Here is a 21,584-nt window from a genome sequence, read left to right on the forward strand (position 1 = left end):
GGACGGCTGGCAGTGTCGCCGGTCGGCCGAGTCTGACGCCGCCAGTGCCCCCTGTCGCCAGGACTGGACAAGCTCGGCTTCTCCGACTACCGCCAGGCGGTGGAGGAGGTGGCGCGCCAGTGTAAGGACATCACCGCCAAGCGGCGCCGTCAGAGCACGCGCCTGGAGAACCTCGGTATACCCGAGGAGGAGCTGCTCCGCCAGCAGCAGGAGCTGTTCGCGCGCGCCAGACACGAACAGATGCTGGCCGACCAGCAGCACCTGCAGCAGATCAGTCAGGTCAGTCACACTGCGGGGCCGGCAGCTGGTCAGTCACACTGCGGGGCTGGCAGGTCAGTCACACTGCGGGGGACTGGCAGGTCAGTCACGCTGCGGGGCTGGTGGGACAGTCATACTGCTGGGGATTGGTGGGACAGGCAGGTGGGACAGCCTGCTGAGATGGTAGCACAGGTGGGACATCCTGCTGGGACAGGTGGGACCGGTGCTGAAATGGTGGGACGGCTGGAGCATGGGATGGTGGGAGGGGTAGTACACGCTGATGGATGGGTAGCGCGAGCTGCTGGGACGGCTTTGGGGTACCCGGGGCATTTCATACAGCAAGCATCCAGGCCTGATTCCTGGCGCAGTGCACCTTTCCGAGCACCACGCTCTCCTCCGAACCTTCTTACTCCAAGAACACGCATCATTTCCCTCATTGTCCCTTCTACGTCACCTGGATCGCCTCTTCCAGGTGACGTAGACTGTGTGCGTCGTCACACCGACACACACCTTTTGCTATGCCGACTGTCTACACACGGTGCCAGGTCATTCCTGACCACAGCTACACCTTTTGCCATCGTGACTGTGTAGTGTGTACGCACGACGTCAGCCAGTCCTGGCCACAGGACCACACCTTTGCCATGGCCGTCCTGCCCGTCAGGCGCCAGTGGTGTACCTTTCCGTCCGTTCCCGTCCTGTGTGTGCTGTGACCGTGGTCCACGGCCCGGTCGATGGTCGGCTCGTCGCGGCGGTGGGCGGCGCCTAGTGACGCCATCGGGGGGACCCGTTACGACACGTGATGGTGCCGCGGGTCGTCGGGCGGGGGCGGGGGGGGGGGGTTCTGCCGCTACCTGCCTGATCGATACTGGGATGAGGGGGCTCCCGAATGGTGGTGCCTTATTGCGGCGGTTAATTGAAGACGCCGTCGGTATTGTTTTTACAATGCCGTGCGCGGCTGGCTGCTCGTGTAACGAGTAATGCTGCGCTTTTTTGGATTACTGGTGGCTGCTGGCCATGCGTAATGTAACAGGTATGTGCGGGACCTGCCGGGGATGGGTAACGCTGCTGAATTACCGATGGTGCCGCTACTGCTGTCCCAGTTAGGAGCGGCGTCACCGTCTACAGTTGCCGGCAGAAATGGTGGCAGAAACTGAGACAACAGTCGCGCTCGCATTTACCATTTTCATATGCAACGTAGACGACAACACCGTATACGAATACGGAACAGCTATGTATCTGCTTTGTCGTCGAAGTCGAAATATTTCATGATACCGAGAGACGGTTTTTTTAGTTACTCGTTCTGTGGCAAGTTGTTTTACAGCATGATCCTACAAAGCCGTAAGCCGCTGTTTGTGGCGCGGTAAGCTGTGAGACTCGCGATTTGTTATGGATCGCGCCCCAGATTAATATTCGGTTTCCTTGACCTCCCCCACCACAGTGCAGTGGCGTGTTTCGTGTTCGACCGCTCAGCAGCCTTTTTATGGCCGCCAATGCCGCGTTCTCCGGGCAGAAAGCTCCGCGCCCGTCACGAACGCTGCCGGACACCGTAACGGCGTCCACTGCTGACCGATTTCCGTGTTTGCGTAAACAGATGTAGTTGTGGGCTTCCTGTGGGTGAATTGCTGCTGTTGGACGGAAACTGAAATTTTGCGGTGAATGCTGCAATTACGGTAGCCCATTTGATACGTTAAATTAGTTTCCTAATATTCGTTTTAAGTGACAACGTATCTAATGCAATCTCACCGCTTTTGTATTTTGCTGAAAATAATGTTTTTATTTGCTATGAAACTTTCTTACGTACCAGTAAAATAATTACGGTTTATTTAGCATTGACATATGAATTTTAAGCTCGCCAATGTCCATGGTTTGGTAGAAGCTAAGGCTGCCCTAAGTCAAAGTCGGACAGCATCACCGGCGGGTCGTGTCTCTGTGTTGCAGTTGCAGACAGACGCGGAGATGCACGCGGCGATGCGCTCGGCCATGGTCCACTCGAGCGACGAAGACGACGATTACTCGTGATGAGGCCGACCTCTGGCCGGCGACCGGCCCGACACGGGCCGCGGCTGACGGTGTGCCCGGCCGGCCGGCCACGCTCGGGACCCACCGACCACCACATATCACTCTGGCCGGCTGCCGCGGGTCCCGCGATCTCAGCACGGCCCGTTACACTCGACACGCGCCCCAGAGCCGGCCCCGCCGCGCCGGTGGCCCCAGGGAGCTTTACGGCCGTCGGCGCGGTGTCGCCGCCCGCCGACGGCCCCTGGACGGACGAGCTGCGGCGCCGGCGAGGTTCGTCGCGGGATGATTCAACACGCGCGGGTAGAGCACAGTCGGTGGACGACGCGGGGTCCGCCGCGCGCGCTACGGGGTGGGAGGGAGGGGGGGGGGAAGTCTGCTGTGATCGACGCTAGCGGCTCGTATGTGCAGTTTGTACTTGTGCTGCGCGTGTTTGTATAGGGTGTGTGCTGGTGAGGCTCGGTTGTGTCGCATAGCGTGTGGGGACTCGGCGTGGTCTTTCTGTACGCATTTCTCGACGATTGCCCATCGCTGCTCAATGTGATGAACCACTCATCCGAATGGCACTATTTTTCACTGAGGCGGCCGCGCGGTTGCCTGCCGTAATTCTGACGCTGGTGGCGCCGTCCAGCCTGTGTGGACCAGCGGTGTGTGTCCGTGAGAGGCAGAGCTGCGTCCGCCGCCGGCAGCGGGGCGCGGACCGGCGCCGACACTCCGGCCCCTGCCGAGCCACCGCACATTGTGATTGTCGTGCCGCGTACCTCGAAAGTTTGTGATCCAGGTGCCACGTACGTTGTAAGTACTTGGAGGTTTTGCAATAAATGCCAGCGCACGTGAGTGTGCTTCCACAATATGCTTTGCTGGAGGGTGGTGGTAAGTGGTGGATGACCGTTTGACTTGCAGAATCCCATTGTTCCTGCTGGAAACGGCGAGTAGATTGTGTCTTCATTCTTTGCTATTAAATCTGAGTTGCTAAAGTGAAGAGGGCTTTAAATCTAAATTTGACACTTCAGGAGAAGTGCATCTCTAGAGAATATGACATCAAATGTGTTAGTTCATCTGCATTCATTGACAGCTTCGTTGCTGACGCATTTCAGCAGAAAGCGTGTTGAACAGCTCCCGTTTATTATTCATATGTTGCATATTTTTGCATATTTACGTTTTCCAACGTGCAGCAAAATGTAAATAACTGATCATGCGCCAACAATAAGTGCTCGTACCGCCGTTCGGTAACCAATAATCGCACAGTGCTGGCACCGCCGAACGCATACACAGATCGACCGAGAGCTGTGCGTGCAGAGTTGGCTGCACGAAGAACACCGATTCACGAACCCCGCCCTGCTCTCGGGCGAGCGGCACAGTCACAGGGTGGCACGCTCCGACAACCGGTGCTCTGTGACCTCTGGGGCGACCGGCCGCGACAGAGGCCCCTGCGCGGTGCCGCCGACTGCACAGCTCACACGGACGGATTGTAAGCGTGACATCACTGGCCTCACCGGCACAGACTGGGCCGTCCAAAGTACTCGCTCTGTAGATCGGACTGAGACGGCGGGTTCCACCCAGCCGTCACAGTGAGAGCGAATTGGACGGATTGGTTGGACGGAGCGATTATCGGCCGAGTACGGACCGAGTGGGACCGAATACGGAGCGAGTATCGGCCTGGTACGGACCGAGTACGGGCCGTGTACGGACCAAATATCGGACGGCGCGGCCCGGACGGAGGACGGTGGCTAGCCCGCCCGCTCGGCGCCGCTACTGCGGCTTGATGAAGCCGTCGCTGGAGATGCGGTTGGCGTAGCTGGTCGTGCTGACGGCGCTGCCGGGCGCCGACGACTTCTCGTGCATCTCGGCAGCCAGTCGGGTGACGTGGCCGATGTCGGGTCGACCGCTGGGGTCGGGCGTCAGACACTGGTCCACCAGACTCCGGAACTGCGGCACAGCATACACCGCACCGGTCAGATACACTACAAAGAATACTAAAAGCGACAGGCATAACAGACAACAACCCTCAGGCAGCCTGGGTGAGATCTTGTTCTCGCCCTTTCCTCAATTATCCCTCCCGCTGAGCCCGGGCCCCGGGGTCACATATAGTTCTGTCACGCCTCCTGCAGTCTCTGATCCTCGGAGTCAGTCTCCTCCCCAGTCCCCGTACTCACCACGTCCGAGTAGTGGTCGGAGGGCAGCGGCGGGTAGTCGCAGCTCTCGATCTTCTTGCACAGCGAGTAGAGCGTCATCTTCTCGCCGAAGAAGGGCGACTGCAGCGCGGCCATCTCGTACAGCAGACAGCCCAGTGACCAGATATCCGACTTGAAGTTGTAGCCGCGCTCGTGGATCCGCTCCGGCGACATGTAGTACGGCGTGCCCACCAGCGTGATCAGCTCCGTGGTGCACGTGCTGGGGGCGCAGGGTTGTGGTCAGTGGTGGTCAGGGACGGCGGGAGGGGCGTGCCGGGGGCGCAGGACAGCGGCGAACGGTGGTCAGGGGACGGTGGGAGGGTGCGAATGGTTGGTATGGTCCAGGGAAGGGGGCCAGGGGCGAACAGTTATCAGAGTAGGAATCGGCGATCAGTTTGATGTTGATCAAGACAGCCCATATTCAGCCCAGATTCAGCCCGGATTCAGCCCAGATTCGGGACACCTCCGATCAAGCTGAAACTCGCACACAATGTAGGCCATGACATGCCCAATCCACAGTCCAAGTCATTCGGTGGCACTCCCAGCTGTTTGACCTACAGAGGTCAGCAAAGGTCACGTGGCCCAAATTTGCACAGCAGATTGTGGCCCACCCAGAAGAGCTAGAGCGCTAAAAATGGCACCAATCGACTCGCCAGCATCTAATCTTACTTTCCCAACACTCAGTTGACCTCTCAAGGTCATGCGATGACCTAAGGTCATTTGTGGGCTATGTCGAAAATACACTTGCACAGCAGTTTTCGAGTATATGGATTGACCGAATTCCAAATCAAAGCACATCATCGGGTAGCCCATAGGCCTTAGTAACTTTCCTTAAAAACCGCTTTTCGATATGTGACCCCGTTTGACCTCGACAGGTCGAAATGTGCAAATAAACGACACTCAATACGTCGCAGCCCGGATTCGGCCCAGATTCGGGACACCTCCGATCAAGCTGAGACTCGCACACAATGTAGGCCAGAACATGCCTAATCCACAGTCCAAGTCATTCGGTGGCACCCCCAGCCGTTTGACCTACAGAGGTCAGCAAAGGTCACGTGGCCCAAATTTGCACAGCAGATTGTAGCCCACCCAGTAGAGCTAGACCGCTAAAAATGGCACCAATCGACTCGCCAGCATCTAACTATTCTTACTTTCCCAACACTCATTTGACCTCTCAAGGTCATGCGATGACCTAAGGTCATTTGTGGGCTATGTCGAAAATACATTTGCACAGCAGTTTTCGAGTAGATGGATTGACCGAATTCCAAATCAAAGCACATCATCGGGTAGCCCATAGGACGTAGTAACTTCCCTTAAAAACCGCTTTTCGATATGTGACCCCGTTTGACCTCGGCAGGTCAAAATGTGCAAATAAACGACACACAATACGTCTCAGCCCGGATTCAGCCCAGACTCGGGACACCTCCGATCAAGCTGAAACTCGCACACAATGTAGGCCATGACATGCCCAATCCACAGTCCAAGTCATTCGGTGGCACTCCCAGCCGTTTGACCTACAGAGGTCAGCAAAGGTCATGTGGCCCAAATGTGCACAGCAGATTGTGGCCCACCCAGTAGAGCTAGAGCGCTAAAACGGGCACCAATCGACTCGCCAGCATCTAATCTTACTTTCCAGACACTCATTTGACCTCTCAAGGTCATGCGATGACCGAAGGTCATTTGTGGGCTATGTCGAAAATACACTTGCACAGCAGTTTTCGAGTAGATGGATTGACCGAATTCCAAATCAAAGCACATCATCGGGTAGCCCATAGGCCGTAGTAACTTTCCTTAAAAACAGCTTTTCGATATGTGACCCCGTTTGACCTCGGCAGGTCAAAATGTGCAAATAAACGACACTCAATACGTCGCAGCCCGGATTCAGCCTTGATTCGGGACACCTCCGATCAAGCTGAAACTCGCACACAATGTAGGCCATGACATGCCCAATCCACAGTCCAAGTCATTCGGTGGCACTCTGTAGGTCAAACGGCTGGGAGTGCCACCGAATGACTTGGACTGTGGATTGGGCATGTCATGGCCTACATTGTGTGCACTGTGCGAGTTTCAGCTTGATCGGAGATGTCCCGAATCTGGGCTGAATCCGGGCTGCGACGTATTGAGTGTCGTTTATTTGCACATTTTGACCTGCCGAGGTCAAACGGGGTCACATATCGAAAAGCTGTTTTTAAGGAAAGTTACTACGGCCTATGGGCCGTGCCGTATGGGATGATGTGCTTTGATTTGGAATTCGGTCAATCCATCTACTCGAAAACTGCTGTGCAAATGTATTTTCGACAGCCCACAATTGACCTTCAGTGGCGGTCGCAGGGGGGGCCATCAGGGCCATGGCCCCCCCAAAGGCAAATCAGGGGGGCCATCATATCATTTGGCCCCCCCCCCCAAACAACTGATGGGCCCCCATGGCCGTATGGGGCCCTGGCCCGTATTCGATTGTCACGACTCGAGGCTCGAGAAACCCACGCCAGCCATTAACAGCTCCCATACCAGTCTTTGAGGGTCCTACACTGACCTCTGAGGGCCCTTCAGTGGCGGTCAAGCGTCCACATTGACCGCTGAGGACCCACATTGACCTCTGAGGGCCCTCCACTGGCCTTTGAGGGCCCCTAAACCGGCCTCAGGGGCCCAACCGGCCCCTGGTGGCCTCATTTCTGTCTCTCGAGTCCCAAGACTAACCTTTAAGTGTCTCTGAGGGCCCCGCACTGGATTCTGAAGACCCGATGTCGGCCTCTGAGAGCCCGCATCGGCCTCTGGGGCCCATCTTGGCCGTTGAGGGCCCTCCGCTGGTCTCTGGGGTCCAACGCCGGCCCATGCCGGCCTTTTAGGGCCCCACACTGACCTCTAAGGGCCCCATGCTGGTCTGTAAGGACCCACATTAGCCTCTAAGGGCCCCCGCACTGGATTCTGAAGACCCAATGCCGGCCGCTCAGGGCCCGCATCGGCGTCTGAGGGCCCATATTGGCCTTTGAGGGCCCTCCGCTGGCGTCTGGGGTCCAACGCCGGCCCATACCGGTCTTTTAGGGCCCCACATTGACCTGAGGGCCCCATGCTGGCCTGTAAGGACACACATTAGCCTCTATGGGCCCCGCACTGGAATCTGAAGACCCGATGCCGGCCTCTAAGGGTCAGCATCGGCTTCTGAGGGCCCATATTGGCCTTTGAGGGCCTTCTGTTGGCCTCTGGAGTCCAACGCCGGCCCATGCCGATCTTTTAGGGCCCCACACTGACTTCTGAGGGCCCGTACCTACTGTCCTGTAAGGACCCACCTTAGCCTCTGAGGGCCCTGCACGGGCTTCTGAAGACCTGATGCCGGCCTCTAAGGGCCCGCATTGGCCTATGAGGGCCCATCTTGGCCTTTGAGGGCCCTCTACTGGCCTCTGGGGTCCAACGCCGGCCCATGTCGGTCTTTTATGGCCCCACGCTAACCTCTGAGGGCTCCATGCTGGCCTGTAAATACCCACATTAGATTAGCCTCTGAGTGCCCAATTCGGTCTCTGATGGTTTCAAACTGCCCTTTGGAGGCCCTGTACTGGTCTCTGAGGGCCCTAAACTGGCCCCTAAGGGCCCAAACCAGCCTCTAAAGGTCCCACACCGGCCTCTGATGGTCCCATTTCTGTCTCTGGGACCCAAACTGACCCTTATGTGCCTCTGAGGACCCCGTACTGGCTTCTGAAGGATCGATGCCGGTTTCTGAGGACCCATAACGATCTTTAAGTGCCTCATACCGACACCTGAGGCCCCACACTAGCCTCTGAGGGGCCCAAAACTGGCCTATGAGGTCTCTACACCGGCCACTGATGGCCCTATTATGTTATCTGGGGGCTCAAGCCTTACCTTTGGACGTCACGCACTTGCCTCTGAAGGCCCACATCAGCCTCTGGGGCCCTACCTGGGGCCTTTGAGGCCCTTCGCGGACCCTTGGATCCAACGCCGGCCTCTGGGGGTCTGACACCGTACTATAAGGGCCCCATTGCAGCCTCTAGGCGATAGGTATCGCTGAAGCGCTATCGATGGGCCGATAAGTGTAGGAACTAGGAACCATGGGTGCAGTGGGCGCAGTTGCACCAACAATAATTCTGCATAGGGTGCAGAAAATGTATTCTGCATCCACAATAATCTGGAACAAACCCCCTTTTCTCAGCAACACTACTTTCCATGCAGCACGACACATTTAGGATATTTTGCCCACTATCCATCTTTTGAAGCATTTGCTACTGTAATGGTCTTCAAAACTTACATTTGTGCTCAAGTACCTAAAAAACAAAAATGAAACGGAACACGTGTGATTGAACAGTGAACAGATACCGATGACCCACTGTCAAAAATTTTAGCACGATGATCTCAGAAAATGGCAAAGTTAGCCGACTTTACTTTTGCGGTAGTCCATTCACATTTGCGTGAGTTATTGGCATTATCAATGCTTTAAAATGCACTTATCGGTACCTTTTCGACATGGAACCTCAAAGCTCGCAATGAGCCTCCGCTCGGGTGCCGCTCCCTACCCCCCCCCCCCCCCCGCTTCACCGGCCATGGCCTGGATTTCTGCACCCGTGCACTACGCCCGTGGGCCCCTTTAAGCTAGCACCGGGCCCCCCTGGTCAGCGCAGGGGCCCCTTTGCCAAGTTGGCCCCCCCCCCTAAACTCCAAGTCTGCGACCGCCCCTGTTGACCTTAGGTCATCGCATGACCTTGAGAGGTCAAATGAGTGTTGGGAAAGTAAGATTAGATGCTGGCGAGTCGATTGGTGCCATTTTTAGCGCTCTAGCTCTACTGGGTGGGCCACAATCTGCTGTGCAAATTTGGGCCACGTGACCTTTACTGACCTCTGTAGGTCAAACGGCTGGGAGTGCCACCGAATGACTTGGACTGTGGATTGGGCATGTGATGGCCTACATTGTGTGCGAGTTTCAGCTTGATCGGAGGTGTCCCGAATCTGGGCTGAATCCGGACTGGGCTGAGTATTGAGTTTCGTTTATTTGCACATTTTGACCTGTCGAGGTCAAACGGGGTCACATATCGAAAAGCGGTTTTTAAGGAAAGTTACTACGGCCTATGGGCCGTGCCGTATGGGATGATGTGCTTTGATTTGGAATTCGGTCAATCCATCTACTCGAAAACTGCTGTGCAAATGTATTTTCGACAGCCCACAATTGACCTTAGGTCATCGCATGACCTTGAGAGGTCAAATGAGTGTTGGGAAAGTAAGATTAGATGCTGGCGAGTCGATTGGTGCCATTTTTAGCGCTCTAGCTCTACTGGGTAGGCCACAATCTGCTGTGCAAATTTGGGCCACGTGACCTTTACTGACCTCTGTAGGTCAAACGGCTGGGAGTGCCACCGAATGACTTGGACTGTGGATTGGGCATGTGATGGCCTACATTGTGTGCGAGTTTCAGCTTGATCGGAGGTGTCCCGAATCTGGGCTGAATCCGGACTGGGCTGAGTATTGAGTTTCGTTTATTTGCACATTTTGACCTGTCGAGGTCAAACGGGGTCACATATCGAAAAGCGGTTTTTAAGGAAAGTTACTACGGCCTATGGGCCGTGCCGTATGGGATGATGTGCTTTGATTTGGAATTCGGTCAATTCATCTACTCGAAAACTGCTGTGCAAGTGTATTTTCGACATAGCCCACAAATGACCTTAGGTCATCGCATGACCTTGAGAGGTCAAATGAGTGTTGGAAAAGTAAGATTAGATGCTGGCGAGTCGATTGGTGCCATTTTTAGCGCTCTAGCTCTACTGGGTGGGCCACAATCTGCTGTGCAAATTTGGGCCACGTGACCTTTGCTGACCTCTGTAGGTCAAACGGCTGGGAGTGCCACCGAATGACTTGGACTGTGGATTGAGCATGTCATGGCCTACATTGTGTGCGAGTTTCAGCTTGATCGGAGGTGTCCCGAATCTGGGCTGAATCCGGGCTGCGACGTATTGAGTGTCGTTTATTTGCACATTTTGACCTGCCGAGGTCAAACGGGGTCACATATCGAAAAGCTCATTTTAAGGAAAGTTACTACGGCCTATGGGCTACCCGATGATGTGCTTTGATTTGGAATTCGGTCAATTCATCTACTCGAAAACTGCTGTGCAAGTGTATTTTCGACATAGCCCACAAATGACCTTAGGTCATCGCATGACCTTGAGAGGTCAAATGAGTGTTGGGAAAGTAAGAATAGCTAGATGCTGGCGAGTCGATTGGTGCCATTTTTAGCGCTCTAGCTCTACTGGGTGGGCCACAATCTGCTGTGCAAATTTGGGTCACGTGACCTTTGCTGACCTCTGTAGGTCAAATGGCTGGGAGTGCCACCGAATGACTTGGACTGTGGATTGAGCATGTCATGGCCTACATTGTGTGCGAGTTTCAGCTTGATCGGAGGTGTCCCGAATCTGGGCTGAATCCGGGCTGCGACGTATTGAGTGTCGTTTATTTGCACATTTTGACCTGCCGAGGTCAAACGGGGTCACATATCGAAAAGCTCATTTTAAGGAAAGTTACTACGGCCTATGGGCTACCCGATGATGTGCTTTGATTTGGAATTCGGTCAATTCATCTACTCGAAAACTGCTGTGCAAGTGTATTTTCGACATAGCCCACAAATGACCTTAGGTCATCGCATGACCTTGAGAGGTCAAATGAGTGTTGGGAAAGTAAGAATAGCTAGATGCTGGCGAGTCGATTGGTGCCATTTTTAGCGCTCTAGCTCTACTGGGTGGGCCACAATCTGCTGTGCAAATTTGGGCCACGTGACCTTTGCTGACCTCTGTAGGTCAAACGGCTGGGAGTGCCACCGAATGACTTGGACTGTGGATTGGGCATGTCATGACCTACATTGTGTGCGAGTTTCAGCTTGATCGGAGGTGTCCCGAATCTGGGCTGAATCCGGGCTGAATCTGGGCTGAATATGGGCTGTCTTGACGGACATATCAGTTTGACAGTTTGTTACCGTGATTGGATTATTTAGATAATCCATGCTGGACACTCAGCTCGTATAAACTGGTCTGCGTGACTGCATGGGTTTGAAGACGGTAACGTCTGAATGAAGAGCGATGGGTTCGCTAATGTTATGGCTTGAGATCCCAGCTCAGTAAACATGGCAGACCAGGCCCAACAGATGTATGCAAATATTCATAGTTCAGTGACATTGTTGACATGATGTATCCACAAGAACGCCAGCAAATGAAATGCGCATTACAAAGGGATTTGTGGCAGGGAAACCGTTCTATGAAGTCAAAGAAAAGACGTTCAAACTGGACGTTTTGGTGACTGAGTCCTAAAATCTGTCCTGAAATAGAACAAAGAATACCGACTGCGGGTCACTGGATCGTTGACCTGGTTTAGTTTCCGGGCATAGCCAACAAATCATAGAACAGCGTGCCTGAAAACGCCGTGGGGGATGTCCCGGTCCCAAAACGGCGCCTTGTGCTGATATTGGTGGCCTTTAACACGCAACGCTCCCGACGCTGGTCGTCCCTTCGCACGCACACCGTAACGTGGTGGCAACCGAGGGACGGTATCATTATATGGCAGCCGGGTGATGTCATCATTGATCGACTCGGCTGCCATATTCGGTTCTCATGGATACCCACGGCCCGCAGTGGACGCGACCGGACGCAACCAGCCTCCCTTTCAGCTGGGCTGCGTGGGAGGCAGAACTGGCCTCGCTATAGCGATACATAATTGTCTGTCCGGTAAATAAGGCTGCCATGGTTGATCGGAAAGTGACTTAGGTATAGGTAGGCCCGGAAGCGTCGGTGTGCGCATAGAACGGTCATAGGCTAGACAGGTAGGTATATGTAAATGACAGGCCGATGTTTTTTTCTGCGACTGCTAGTTGGCTTATGTTCACTTGGGCCACTGTAGAATATGGGTCAGCCATACATTGGTGGTTTCATATAGATCGGTTCATTATTTGCAACAGAGATTGGGCTGGATGCAAGAGCTGTTATTCCCCCTAGGAAATGCCAGGTAACACGGCACGGCACGTGTCACGGCGCCGCGCGTTATTTGAACGTGCAGGCGTGAAAGAGGCGCGCGAGTGCCGACCTTTGCATCGCGCACAGGCGAAGCTGTGAGCTTTTTGGGCCAAATATATCTCTTCTAATGGCTTAAAATCCTTCTCTGATGGCCAACTGATAGCAATGATAAATTTTCAAAGCAATAGTCAATAATCACGACTCAACCTACTTCGGCAAATAAATGGCTTTATCAAATATCCAATATTTATCCACATTGCAGCTTTGCTTACGTTCTCTTTGATCCAATACAGAAGCCCTCTATCCAATAACAGGGTTGATTACTTTGACCTGTGACCTACCTGAAGTAGCGGCCCAGTCCCAGGTCGCCAAGCTTCACCACGCCTTCACCGGTGACGAACACATTCGCCGGCTTGATATCTGGAACGAGAATGGAGCCGTAGAAATGGGGCGAAGCAAACGGTGCGCTATGTGCAAACGTGTGCTCTCATAGACTAGACTGAAAGCCGTATATGTATACCTATTACCTATACGCATGTCACGACACTAGTCTGCACACGTGTGCGTCCATTTTGACGATGCATCTACCTAGGTGCAATTACCTACTGATTAGCCTGTGACCCAATTCTTCATCTTGCCATATGCTTGTGTAGCTATTAGCTATGCGTAATACGTGGTATGCGAGCTAATGTAATCTTCCTTGACCAAGCTCAATGCTTTGTCGATTACCTAGATTGGGGCACGAATTGGTTGCTCTGTTGATTACAGAGGTCACCCATCAAGCTGAGCAATCGATAAGCTCGACCACTCAGCGGTATTAGGAATTCGCTCAGACACACTTCACGGTCGCTGCAGTTCATAGGGTACGGAACGGGATACGTCACTACACATCGCTATAAAAAAGCGCTGGTAATTTAGCTGAGCTGTCTCGAGGATTTTCGCTATAATATTGGCGCTGCGACTTTTCCGCAATAAGTCAATCATAGGGTTCGAGGCTCGAGCTAATTACTGCCTGAAACCGTTAACTATTTAGAGCTGCATATTCATACAGAAGTCAACAATGCATGAACTTGAAATATTTTATGCAATGCTTTTCAGCCAAATGGCAAGAGGTACTTTTAGCCGTCTATATAAATAGAAAGCACATTCTCTAGGGTCGTACAGAATCTGTACATACGTCTCTGACGCACCCCATTAGCTCACCTCTGTGCATGATGCGCTTGCTGTGCATGTGCTGCAACGCGCTGCACACCTGGGTAAAGTACTTCCAGATGGTGCGCTCCGGGATGAGCCGCTTCTGGGTGCGGAAGTGGCGGATCATGCGGTGCAGGTCGCCGGCGTCGGCCACCTCCAGCACGATGTTCAGCTCGTTGTCCTCGATGAACGACGCCAGGTACTTGATGATGTTCGGGTGGTTCAGTTGCTGCAAACAAACCGACAGACGCGGCCGCTGATTGGCGGAGATCGATCACAGCGAACGGATGGCCGCGACGGCCGTTTTCGGGATGGAGGCCTTTTCATAATCTAATCGTTGAAATGATTCGAAGATCCCTTTTGCAATAGACACGAGTTCGTCACATATGCACAAATGACCTGCGCTTATGCACCTGTGTACCTATATTCATGGACTGCACAGCAGATTGCAGTATGCCTCTTGCATCGAAATACTGTAGTATGTAGCATTCAACGACATGAGCTATATTTACTGACCAGTACTTCCAGGACTATGTGTGGGTAGGTAATGTCATCATGACGGATTTTTACAAAGAGTGGAGTAGGTAAAGAAAGAGAGAGAGAGAGAGAGAGAGAGAGAGAGAGAGAGAGAGAGAGAGAGAGAGAGAGAGAGAGAGAGAGAGAGAGAGAGAGAGAGAGAGAGAGAGAGAGAGAGAGAGAGAGAGAGAGAAGAAAGATTTTGATTTAAAATCCATCGAATATATTTTTGATATCATTCAAGATAAGTACCTATCAATGTGATGTTTGCCCCAGGGCTAGAATAATGTTGCATTTATAGGCGATATCGACAGTAATTTTACCTGCAACAAGTTGATTTCCTTCATGCAGTCGAGCCGAGCCTTGGCATCCGTCATCTCGAAGATTTGTACCTTTTTCAGGGCCACCGACTGCTGATTCACCTTACACCTGCGGCAGCGGGACACAATACGCACTCGTATATGATACAGTATCATAATATCGCTGATACTGACCGGTAAACAGTGTGCCACCGGTCATACTCTGGATATATAACTGCCATACTAAACACTGCAACACCGTGACACAGACCTGACGTGATACCGAACTCTTTACGAATTACGGTTATGTGTGTAGCAAAATCGTATCTTTCCACGTGATTACAACTGCACTGTAAAAAATGATTACTATCATCTTAGTAGGTGGTTCAAATTCACTCCTCATACGTTAGCTAAATAATTCAACAAACATTATGAAAACATTATGAAGTGCATTATGAAAACGAATCCAAAAAACACACACCAGAGTAATTGTAACTAACATTTCTTTTGAAAAGAGACAATGTTCCTGGTATCCATATCTGTATACACACTTCTGTGTCGTGAATGACTAAGAGGTTTGTTCAGATTTTTTTACAGTTGAATTCATTGTAATGTACTGCACCTATGCACCGAACTCAAGTCCAAGTCTAATCTATCGTAATCAATTCACGGGACCCGCAATAAATCTACCGTCGCGTCGCCTACGTAGCAGTGAGTTGTGCGGCACAGTATGCATTCAGGCGTTGACAGCCCTGCCATCTAGCGGCCGTAGCTGGTACAACGGTACTGCCGCCCTCAGTGGCTCCGCAGAGGCGAAAAACCGGCCGCGTTCAGGTTCGATATATTACTAGATTTATAAAATAAGCATACTCGGAGAGAAGGCAAAAACAGTGAACACATCTGACTGTTGAAGCATGCCACTTGCCATCACAAAAACATGAGGCATACCTACCTACCACTGAAACATTCCTGTTCTTTCCGAAGCTTGTGAAGCCCAAGGCCCTATGTACAGCCCTCTGCAGACTGCGTGGTAGGTATTATTTTTTCGACAAAACCGAGAATAACGTGAATACTATGCTATCGGGCACTCGGAAATCGTAACAGCAAGATGCTCGAGGCTCCGCAGCTTAGATTGGCATTATCATCGTATGCATTTTCCATCCAGTTTGGCAACAAAACCCAAAAGTTTATATTTGCCCCCAAAACGAACTTTTACATTTTGTTGCCACACAAGGCGTATGCTTTGTTTATTGATAGGCCCTATCGAAGGAGTGGAGCATGGCCCATCTATTTGCAGTGAGTTTCGACCGACTGATAACATTACTTTTGAATTATTATCAGTTTTGTCGGAAAAAGAATACCAACCACGCAGTCTGCTGAGGGCTGTACATACACCGCAGCACCGCCCTAATTCTTGCGCCGCGGTGCGGCCGCCGACGCCGCCCCCCCCCCCCCCGGACGGGGCGCGCAGTCCGGACGGGCGAGAGGGCCGCCCCCGCCCCCCGGAGGCCGGCGGGGCGACCGGGCGCGCCAAGGGGGGCGGCAGGGCGGCGGCGGGGCTCAGACGGATGCCGAGCCTCTCCATCTCAGAGCCGCGTGAGTCACGCACCGCCGCCGCCCAGCCGTGATGCGCAACGATCAGAAAAAGCCGGACCCGCCCCCAGTACCAGGAACGGTGCTCAGGGGGCGGGCCGGCCGTGTCTCCAATAATGAGCAGGCTCCTGGCCTCCTCCCGCGGCCCTCAGTCAGCTGTTGCCCGCGCCGGTGGTAATCGATCGCTTTCATGGCCAGCCTACCGGCCAGACAGCTGCTTCTGACATTTGGAAAGCCGCGTGGGTCGCCAATGAAACACGGTGACGTCATGGAGGGGCCTTCCTACGCCGGAGTCGCCAGGTACTGTGTGCAGCAGTTCGCCTATTGTTGATGTGGACGTGGTAATGTTGCTCATACGAGAATTCACAGTCAATGAGTCAGTGGGCTAAATATACGCTAGTTTGCTGTTGTGGCTAATTTTATACTTGCATGATTGATTATCTCATCAAGACGTCAGAAGGAAAAACTTTGATGCAGCTAGTTAAGAGAGTAGAAGCTATTGGCGAAAAAAAATGCTGGAGGGCTAGGGGCAGCCTCTGCCCCCGCATCCACCCACCCACTCACCGAGTGCGGTTTAACCCTGGCACTTTGAGGGGGTCGAACCGAACCCCCTCGTTTTTCGTGAATAACTCGCGCAAAAAACGGCCGATCGTGACGAAGCTTTAAGGGTACATTTACAATCAAGTTGATAAATTTTAGACCTACGTCCTGAAAATGACCTTGAAACGTAGGTACCTTGAAAATGTAATGACCTTGACTCAGTTGAGTTCAAGAGTTTTGCATGTCTCTAGGAGTCAGTGTAGGCGGAACACCTTCAAATAACCCGCGCATGACTGGGGGGTCTTTACAGTGCCCCCTCCCGTTTTTCGGCAATATCTTCTAAACCGTTTGACAGATCAACACGAAACTTGCGGTACCCTCAGCGGCATCAATTTGACACCTTGTGTTAAAATTTCAACTTTCTAGCTATCATAGTCTAGCCGGAAATGACGTCAGAGTGACGTCATGTCGGCCGATTTCGATGCAAAATATTGAATTATGGCAAACGCTCTCAAGAGCTTAGTTTTAAAGCTAGATCCAATTTATTTGCATCAGTGGATTACAAATACACGTAGCTATCAAACTGCGATCTCGAGTTTTCGAAATTTTGAAAATTTTGAAAAACATGTTTTGACAATTACAACAAAAAATATTTTTTGATTTTTTTCAAAAAGTCTTTGATTTTTGCTAAAACCAGAATATATATGATAGAACACACACTGATGAACTACTCTAGCAAGTTTTGACCCAATATCTTCAAAAATAGCCAAGTTATTTGCATTATTGTCAAAATTTTACAATTATAAGCTATATTTTTCAAAACATTTTTTAGTACTTTTTGACACCCTACAGTAACATAAATGGCACCATCGTGTTCCCGAGCTCAAACTGCATTTGATAGACACCTTTCTTGTTGAAAAATGTCATTTTAAAAATTTGACCTTTTCTGACCTGAAAGTGACCTGACCTCCAGTAAATTCAGTTGAAAATGACCTAAAACGACACATACGACATTGTTTTCGAAATCTACGAGTAAAATGGACCATAAAACATGCGTCACGTGACCATTTTATGATATACAATTTTCGTGACCTAGGATGATCTGGCCTTGACCTGAAAAAATCGAAGTTAAAGTTCGTTACCCTCAGGGTATCTAAGGCATATATCAAGGAGTGCGTAAACCAAACCGAAAACGAGCCTGATCGGGCTTGTCAGCCGGCGGTCAGAGCCTAAATTGTGAACAAACAAAAATGCCGATATTTTTTACTTTGACCTGACCTGTGACGTCATCGGTGACCTCGAGGTCAATGAAAATAGGTTTCGCTCGACAGTTTTTCCAGCAGCCCCCCCCCCCCTAGTCACTCGCGTTATGGAAAATGCCCCAGTCATGCGCGGGTTAAGGTGGAGATGGGGAAGCCGATGAAGCCCAATTTTAAGGTCTTAGGTCTTTGGTTGACCTTCCAGTTCAGGTCAATGACTCAAAAGTCGGGAAAATCGTGACCTGTTAGAGCTTCATAAAGAGAGGTGTTGTGGTTTTAACTTCTAACCCGCGCCCCGTTCAGGTCTAGCAGGTTCTAGGTCTTGTTGGGGGGAGGGGGCAACCCCCCCCCCCCCTCCCGTCGCATCTCCGGAACCAATAGTCGGAAAAACATCAAACGGCATTCGAAAGAGCAGTACGAGGGGTCAATTTGCCCGCGACATCAGTGAGGAGCAGCTGCGGCGAATGGGATTCCACTCCTAGCGCCAAGCCGTACAGCGCTGTCCAAAACAGGGCGACCATTTCCAGCGCCTGCCCTGAGCGCAAGAAAAGCGAAACGGTTTTCTTTCATGTTTTACAGCAAATGCCCAACAATTTCCTTTCCAACGATTTGTCTCTTTACTCTGATAAGTGCAAACAAATCGTGGTAATAACGCGCTACTTTATCTCATTTTCAAGTAATCACCCGGTAGTTCTCGTGCGGGAATGAAAAAACACAATTCGATTTTTCGTTGAAAACGTTTCAATACTCATTTTCGTCCTTGAAAACCAGCTTCAAACTAAACTCTTCTTGGCCTGAACTCGACCTGACCTCGACCTGACCTTTATTTAGCTATGGTCTATATCACTATTTTAGTATGCCCATTGATTATATGGGCAAAATGACGTTTACAACATATGTCGGACATATACTACTCAATAGTCAATCTTCGGTGACCTGACCTGACCTTGACCTTTGCAAGGCATAATATGCAATGCATCTTCTCTTGGTAGCCTAATCACGCCTTCTAGGAGATCAACCTCTGTCCATTATTCGCCAGCTGGGCTCCAAAGCCAGTAATGTACAAACTAGAAACATGCAGTTTTAACCCTTGACCTGACCTTGACCTGACTTGTGACCTACTTAGGCAAAACATTTGGCTCCAACGATCCGTCTCGTTGAGAGTTCTAGTTGCCGTTTTTTTCCGTCTCTCTGCGTCCATCCGTTCGTAAGTTAGATGTCTTCTCCCATGTCAGGGCGCGTTCGTTTAAATAACCAAGCAGTGAGCTAGCTAATTTTCTTTACCCTTTATTTCAACGTGAACAAACGGCGACAGCTTCGTAGAATTTTGCAAATAAGGCGATAAACTTAGACCGTTGAAGTTAAACTTTGCTGAAGTTGTACTTCATGTAGCCATTCTGATTTATTATAAGCTAATTTTCAGAACACCTGCAAGGAAATTTCAATAAGTTTCCTAGTTGAATTTAACCCTCGCACGACCAGGCCATTTCTCATAACACGAACGACCAGGGGGGGGGGTTGTTACGACCCCCCCCCCTGGCGTTTCGAAACGGAAGGTCGTAGAGCTTAGCGGAAAAAACCAACGGATTGCTCTCAACGAGATCTCGCGAATGGTGGTATATTTTTTGGTCCTAGGTCAACATTTGACCTACTTTTGACCGGTCAAAGGTCAAATTTTTGGAAAACTAGACTTTTTCAAATTTTTCGTGGCGATTGCGGCAAAACGGTGGGAGATATCGACTTGAAACCTTCACTATCGTGTTCCTTGATCAATTCTCTATCGTTTGGTATGTATTTCGTTTCCCTAGCTCTAAAAATGGCGCGTTGGGAGCGCCGGAAGTCGGCAAGGTCACAGTCGGCGGCAGAAATTCGAAAAATCAAAATTTAAATTTTTGAAATCTGATTGTATTTTTGGATTTGGGATGTCCATTTGCTCCTTATAGAAGCTAATATTGCTGCATATTCCCATTGAGGTGACAAGAATTAGCAAAATAGTGGTTCGGGCGCTTTTCAAAAATAGTACCGGACGCTGTTCCTCTTGTGACGTCATAGCTCCGTGACCTGACCTGACCCGGTCAAGTTTCTTATACCATATGATAGCCAATACTTGCCCCAACATGCATGGGAAGTTTCATCACGATCCATCAACCGATGTCCGTACCACCGGCAGGAAACCTCGGGCGTTGGCACTCAGTTTGTGAAAATCCGGCCGGAGGCTGTTCCCTTTGTGACGTCATAACTCCGTGACCTGACATGACCCGGTCAAATTTTTTTCATCAAATGATGCGCAAGGTTTGCCCCATAAGGTACCCAAAATTTGGCGGCGCTGCGCGCCGCCGTTTTTGCACTATTTCCGAAAAACCTCAGGGGGGGGTTGATACAACCCCCCCCCCCTAGGCGTTCTAGGGTTAAAACAAATCAAATGTCAAATCAGAAACATGTCGCTAACGACCCGTGCGGCTGGCTTACTTGGCACGGTAGACAACCGAGAACTGTCCGCGACCGATCTTCTTCTCCACCTCGAAGTTGGCCAGCGTGCCATAGATGGAGTCGGGAGAGGTCAGCTTGATCAGCTCGGCGGCGGCGGCGTCCATGGCAGCAGCGCGCGCTCAGCGGCGGACAGACTGGGGAGGCGGCGGCAGTGTGATCCGTTATTGGGCCGCACACCTCAGATATGGGGTGGAAGGCTGATCCGACCTTCACTATTTGATTTCAGGAGTCACTATTGAGATGCTTAAAAAATGTTTCACGATAAACACGGTAAATAAGGGGGTCAACACGCTTGAATATGAGTCCCAACGTTCATTACAAACCCTTCTGCGCCTCTATTGCTCATTACAAACTTGACCAGCTCCCTACCATGGCTGCACCGTTCTAAACAGAACTAAGCAGACATTATTATAGACCCTGCCTAGCTCGTGCCAGGTCCCACCGTGCTGAGCAGACCTTACCGACCCCTCCTCCCCGAAAGGTTCCCACCGTCCTAGATAACCCTGCCGAGGTCTACCAGGGTCTACCAATGTCCCAGGATCTTCTTTCCGTCTGAATCAAAATCATAGCTATCACGAGCCTGCTCAATACTTACCGCAAAACAAGGTGTCCTCAGTCAAGCTGCTGGCCTGGCCGGCACTCAGTCTCGATCCCTGACCGCCGCGCAGTCCACAGGTCACCGATCACGGGTCACAAGTCACACGTCACTCCAGTTCACACCATCCACTGTCGGTCACCGGTCCATCGGAGTGGTGGGCCGGCGGGCTGGACGGCTGACCTCTCTGGACGCCGCGTGGCACATCGATTGGCCCGACACCAGTCGGCTATCGGCTCCCCTCCCCACGGCCCGGCCCGGCCCGGCGGTCAGTCAATACTGGACCGGCGCCGACCTGCCGCCTGGCGGCCAGGTGCGGTACTACACTGACCAGCGGGCCGCAGCCAGTGCAGCTGGCAGGTATTTGTGAACCGACAGCGGGGGCGCCCACTGACCGCCCCGGGGGCGTGAAAACGGGGACGGCGTGAACAAAGGCTGACATTTGCTGCTCGCTGATGACAATGACTGGCATTGGGGCAGCTTGATGAATGTTTCATGGATTATTATTTTGCATTCATGGGAGGGAGAAGCCAAGACATTTTGTGCAGGATATCGTTACCGGACCGGGTTAGCTAAAAGCATGCCTGCCGGCGTCAGGACTCCGTGGCTCTGTGTCGAAATTTGCAGCGGTCGATCGATGTACGCTGGAAAAGGAC

At 51.8% G+C, this 21,584-nt stretch overlaps 2 protein-coding genes across 10 annotated transcripts in view; one reads left to right on the plus strand and one right to left on the minus strand.

Moving 5' to 3' along the window:
* Positions 1–3,125, plus strand: part of LOC122386088 (protein Dr1-like) — a 75,689-nt gene extending 72,564 nt beyond the window's left edge. For all 9 annotated transcript variants that reach the window (XM_043374908.1, XM_043374904.1, XM_043374901.1 and 6 more), the window contains 2 exons: positions 62–279; positions 2,197–3,125. In XM_043374908.1, coding sequence (XP_043230843.1) covers positions 62–279; positions 2,197–2,277 — 299 coding nt within the window. In that variant the 3' untranslated portion in view covers positions 2,278–3,125. The remainder of the gene's footprint in view (positions 1–61; positions 280–2,196) is intronic.
* Positions 3,126–3,382: 257 nt separating this feature from the next.
* On the minus strand, positions 3,383–21,235 carry LOC122386094 (serine/threonine-protein kinase Nek7-like). The gene is made up of 7 exons (XM_043374917.1): positions 20,929–21,235; positions 20,313–20,467; positions 14,476–14,581; positions 13,646–13,865; positions 12,784–12,862; positions 4,431–4,668; positions 3,383–4,203 (listed from the first exon to the last, which is right to left on the minus strand). Exons 2-7 carry the CDS (start codon positions 20,435–20,437, stop codon positions 4,027–4,029), a joined length of 945 nt encoding a protein of 314 aa, XP_043230852.1. The 5' UTR covers positions 20,438–20,467; positions 20,929–21,235; the 3' UTR covers positions 3,383–4,026.
* Between the last annotated feature and the right edge of the window lie 349 nt (positions 21,236–21,584).

This window comes from Amphibalanus amphitrite, unplaced genomic scaffold (genome assembly GCF_019059575.1).
Source record: "Amphibalanus amphitrite isolate SeventyFive unplaced genomic scaffold, NRLGWU_Aamphi_draft 000240F_arrow, whole genome shotgun sequence".
In the NCBI taxonomy this organism is placed as follows: domain Eukaryota; kingdom Metazoa; phylum Arthropoda; class Thecostraca; order Balanomorpha; family Balanidae; genus Amphibalanus; species Amphibalanus amphitrite.

Coding starts and splice junctions, on each gene's coding strand:
- LOC122386094 (XM_043374917.1), bottom strand. CDS start 20,437: ATGGACGCCGCCGCCGCCGAGCTGATCAAGCTGACCTCTCCCGACTCC. Junction 13,866..14,475: donor AGGAAATCAACTTGTTGCAG/GTAAAATTACTG, acceptor GTTTGTTTGCAG/CAACTGAACCACCCGAACAT. Junction 4,669..12,783: donor GGACTGGGCCGCTACTTCAG/GTAGGTCACAGG, acceptor CTGCGCCCCCAG/CACGTGCACCACGGAGCTGA.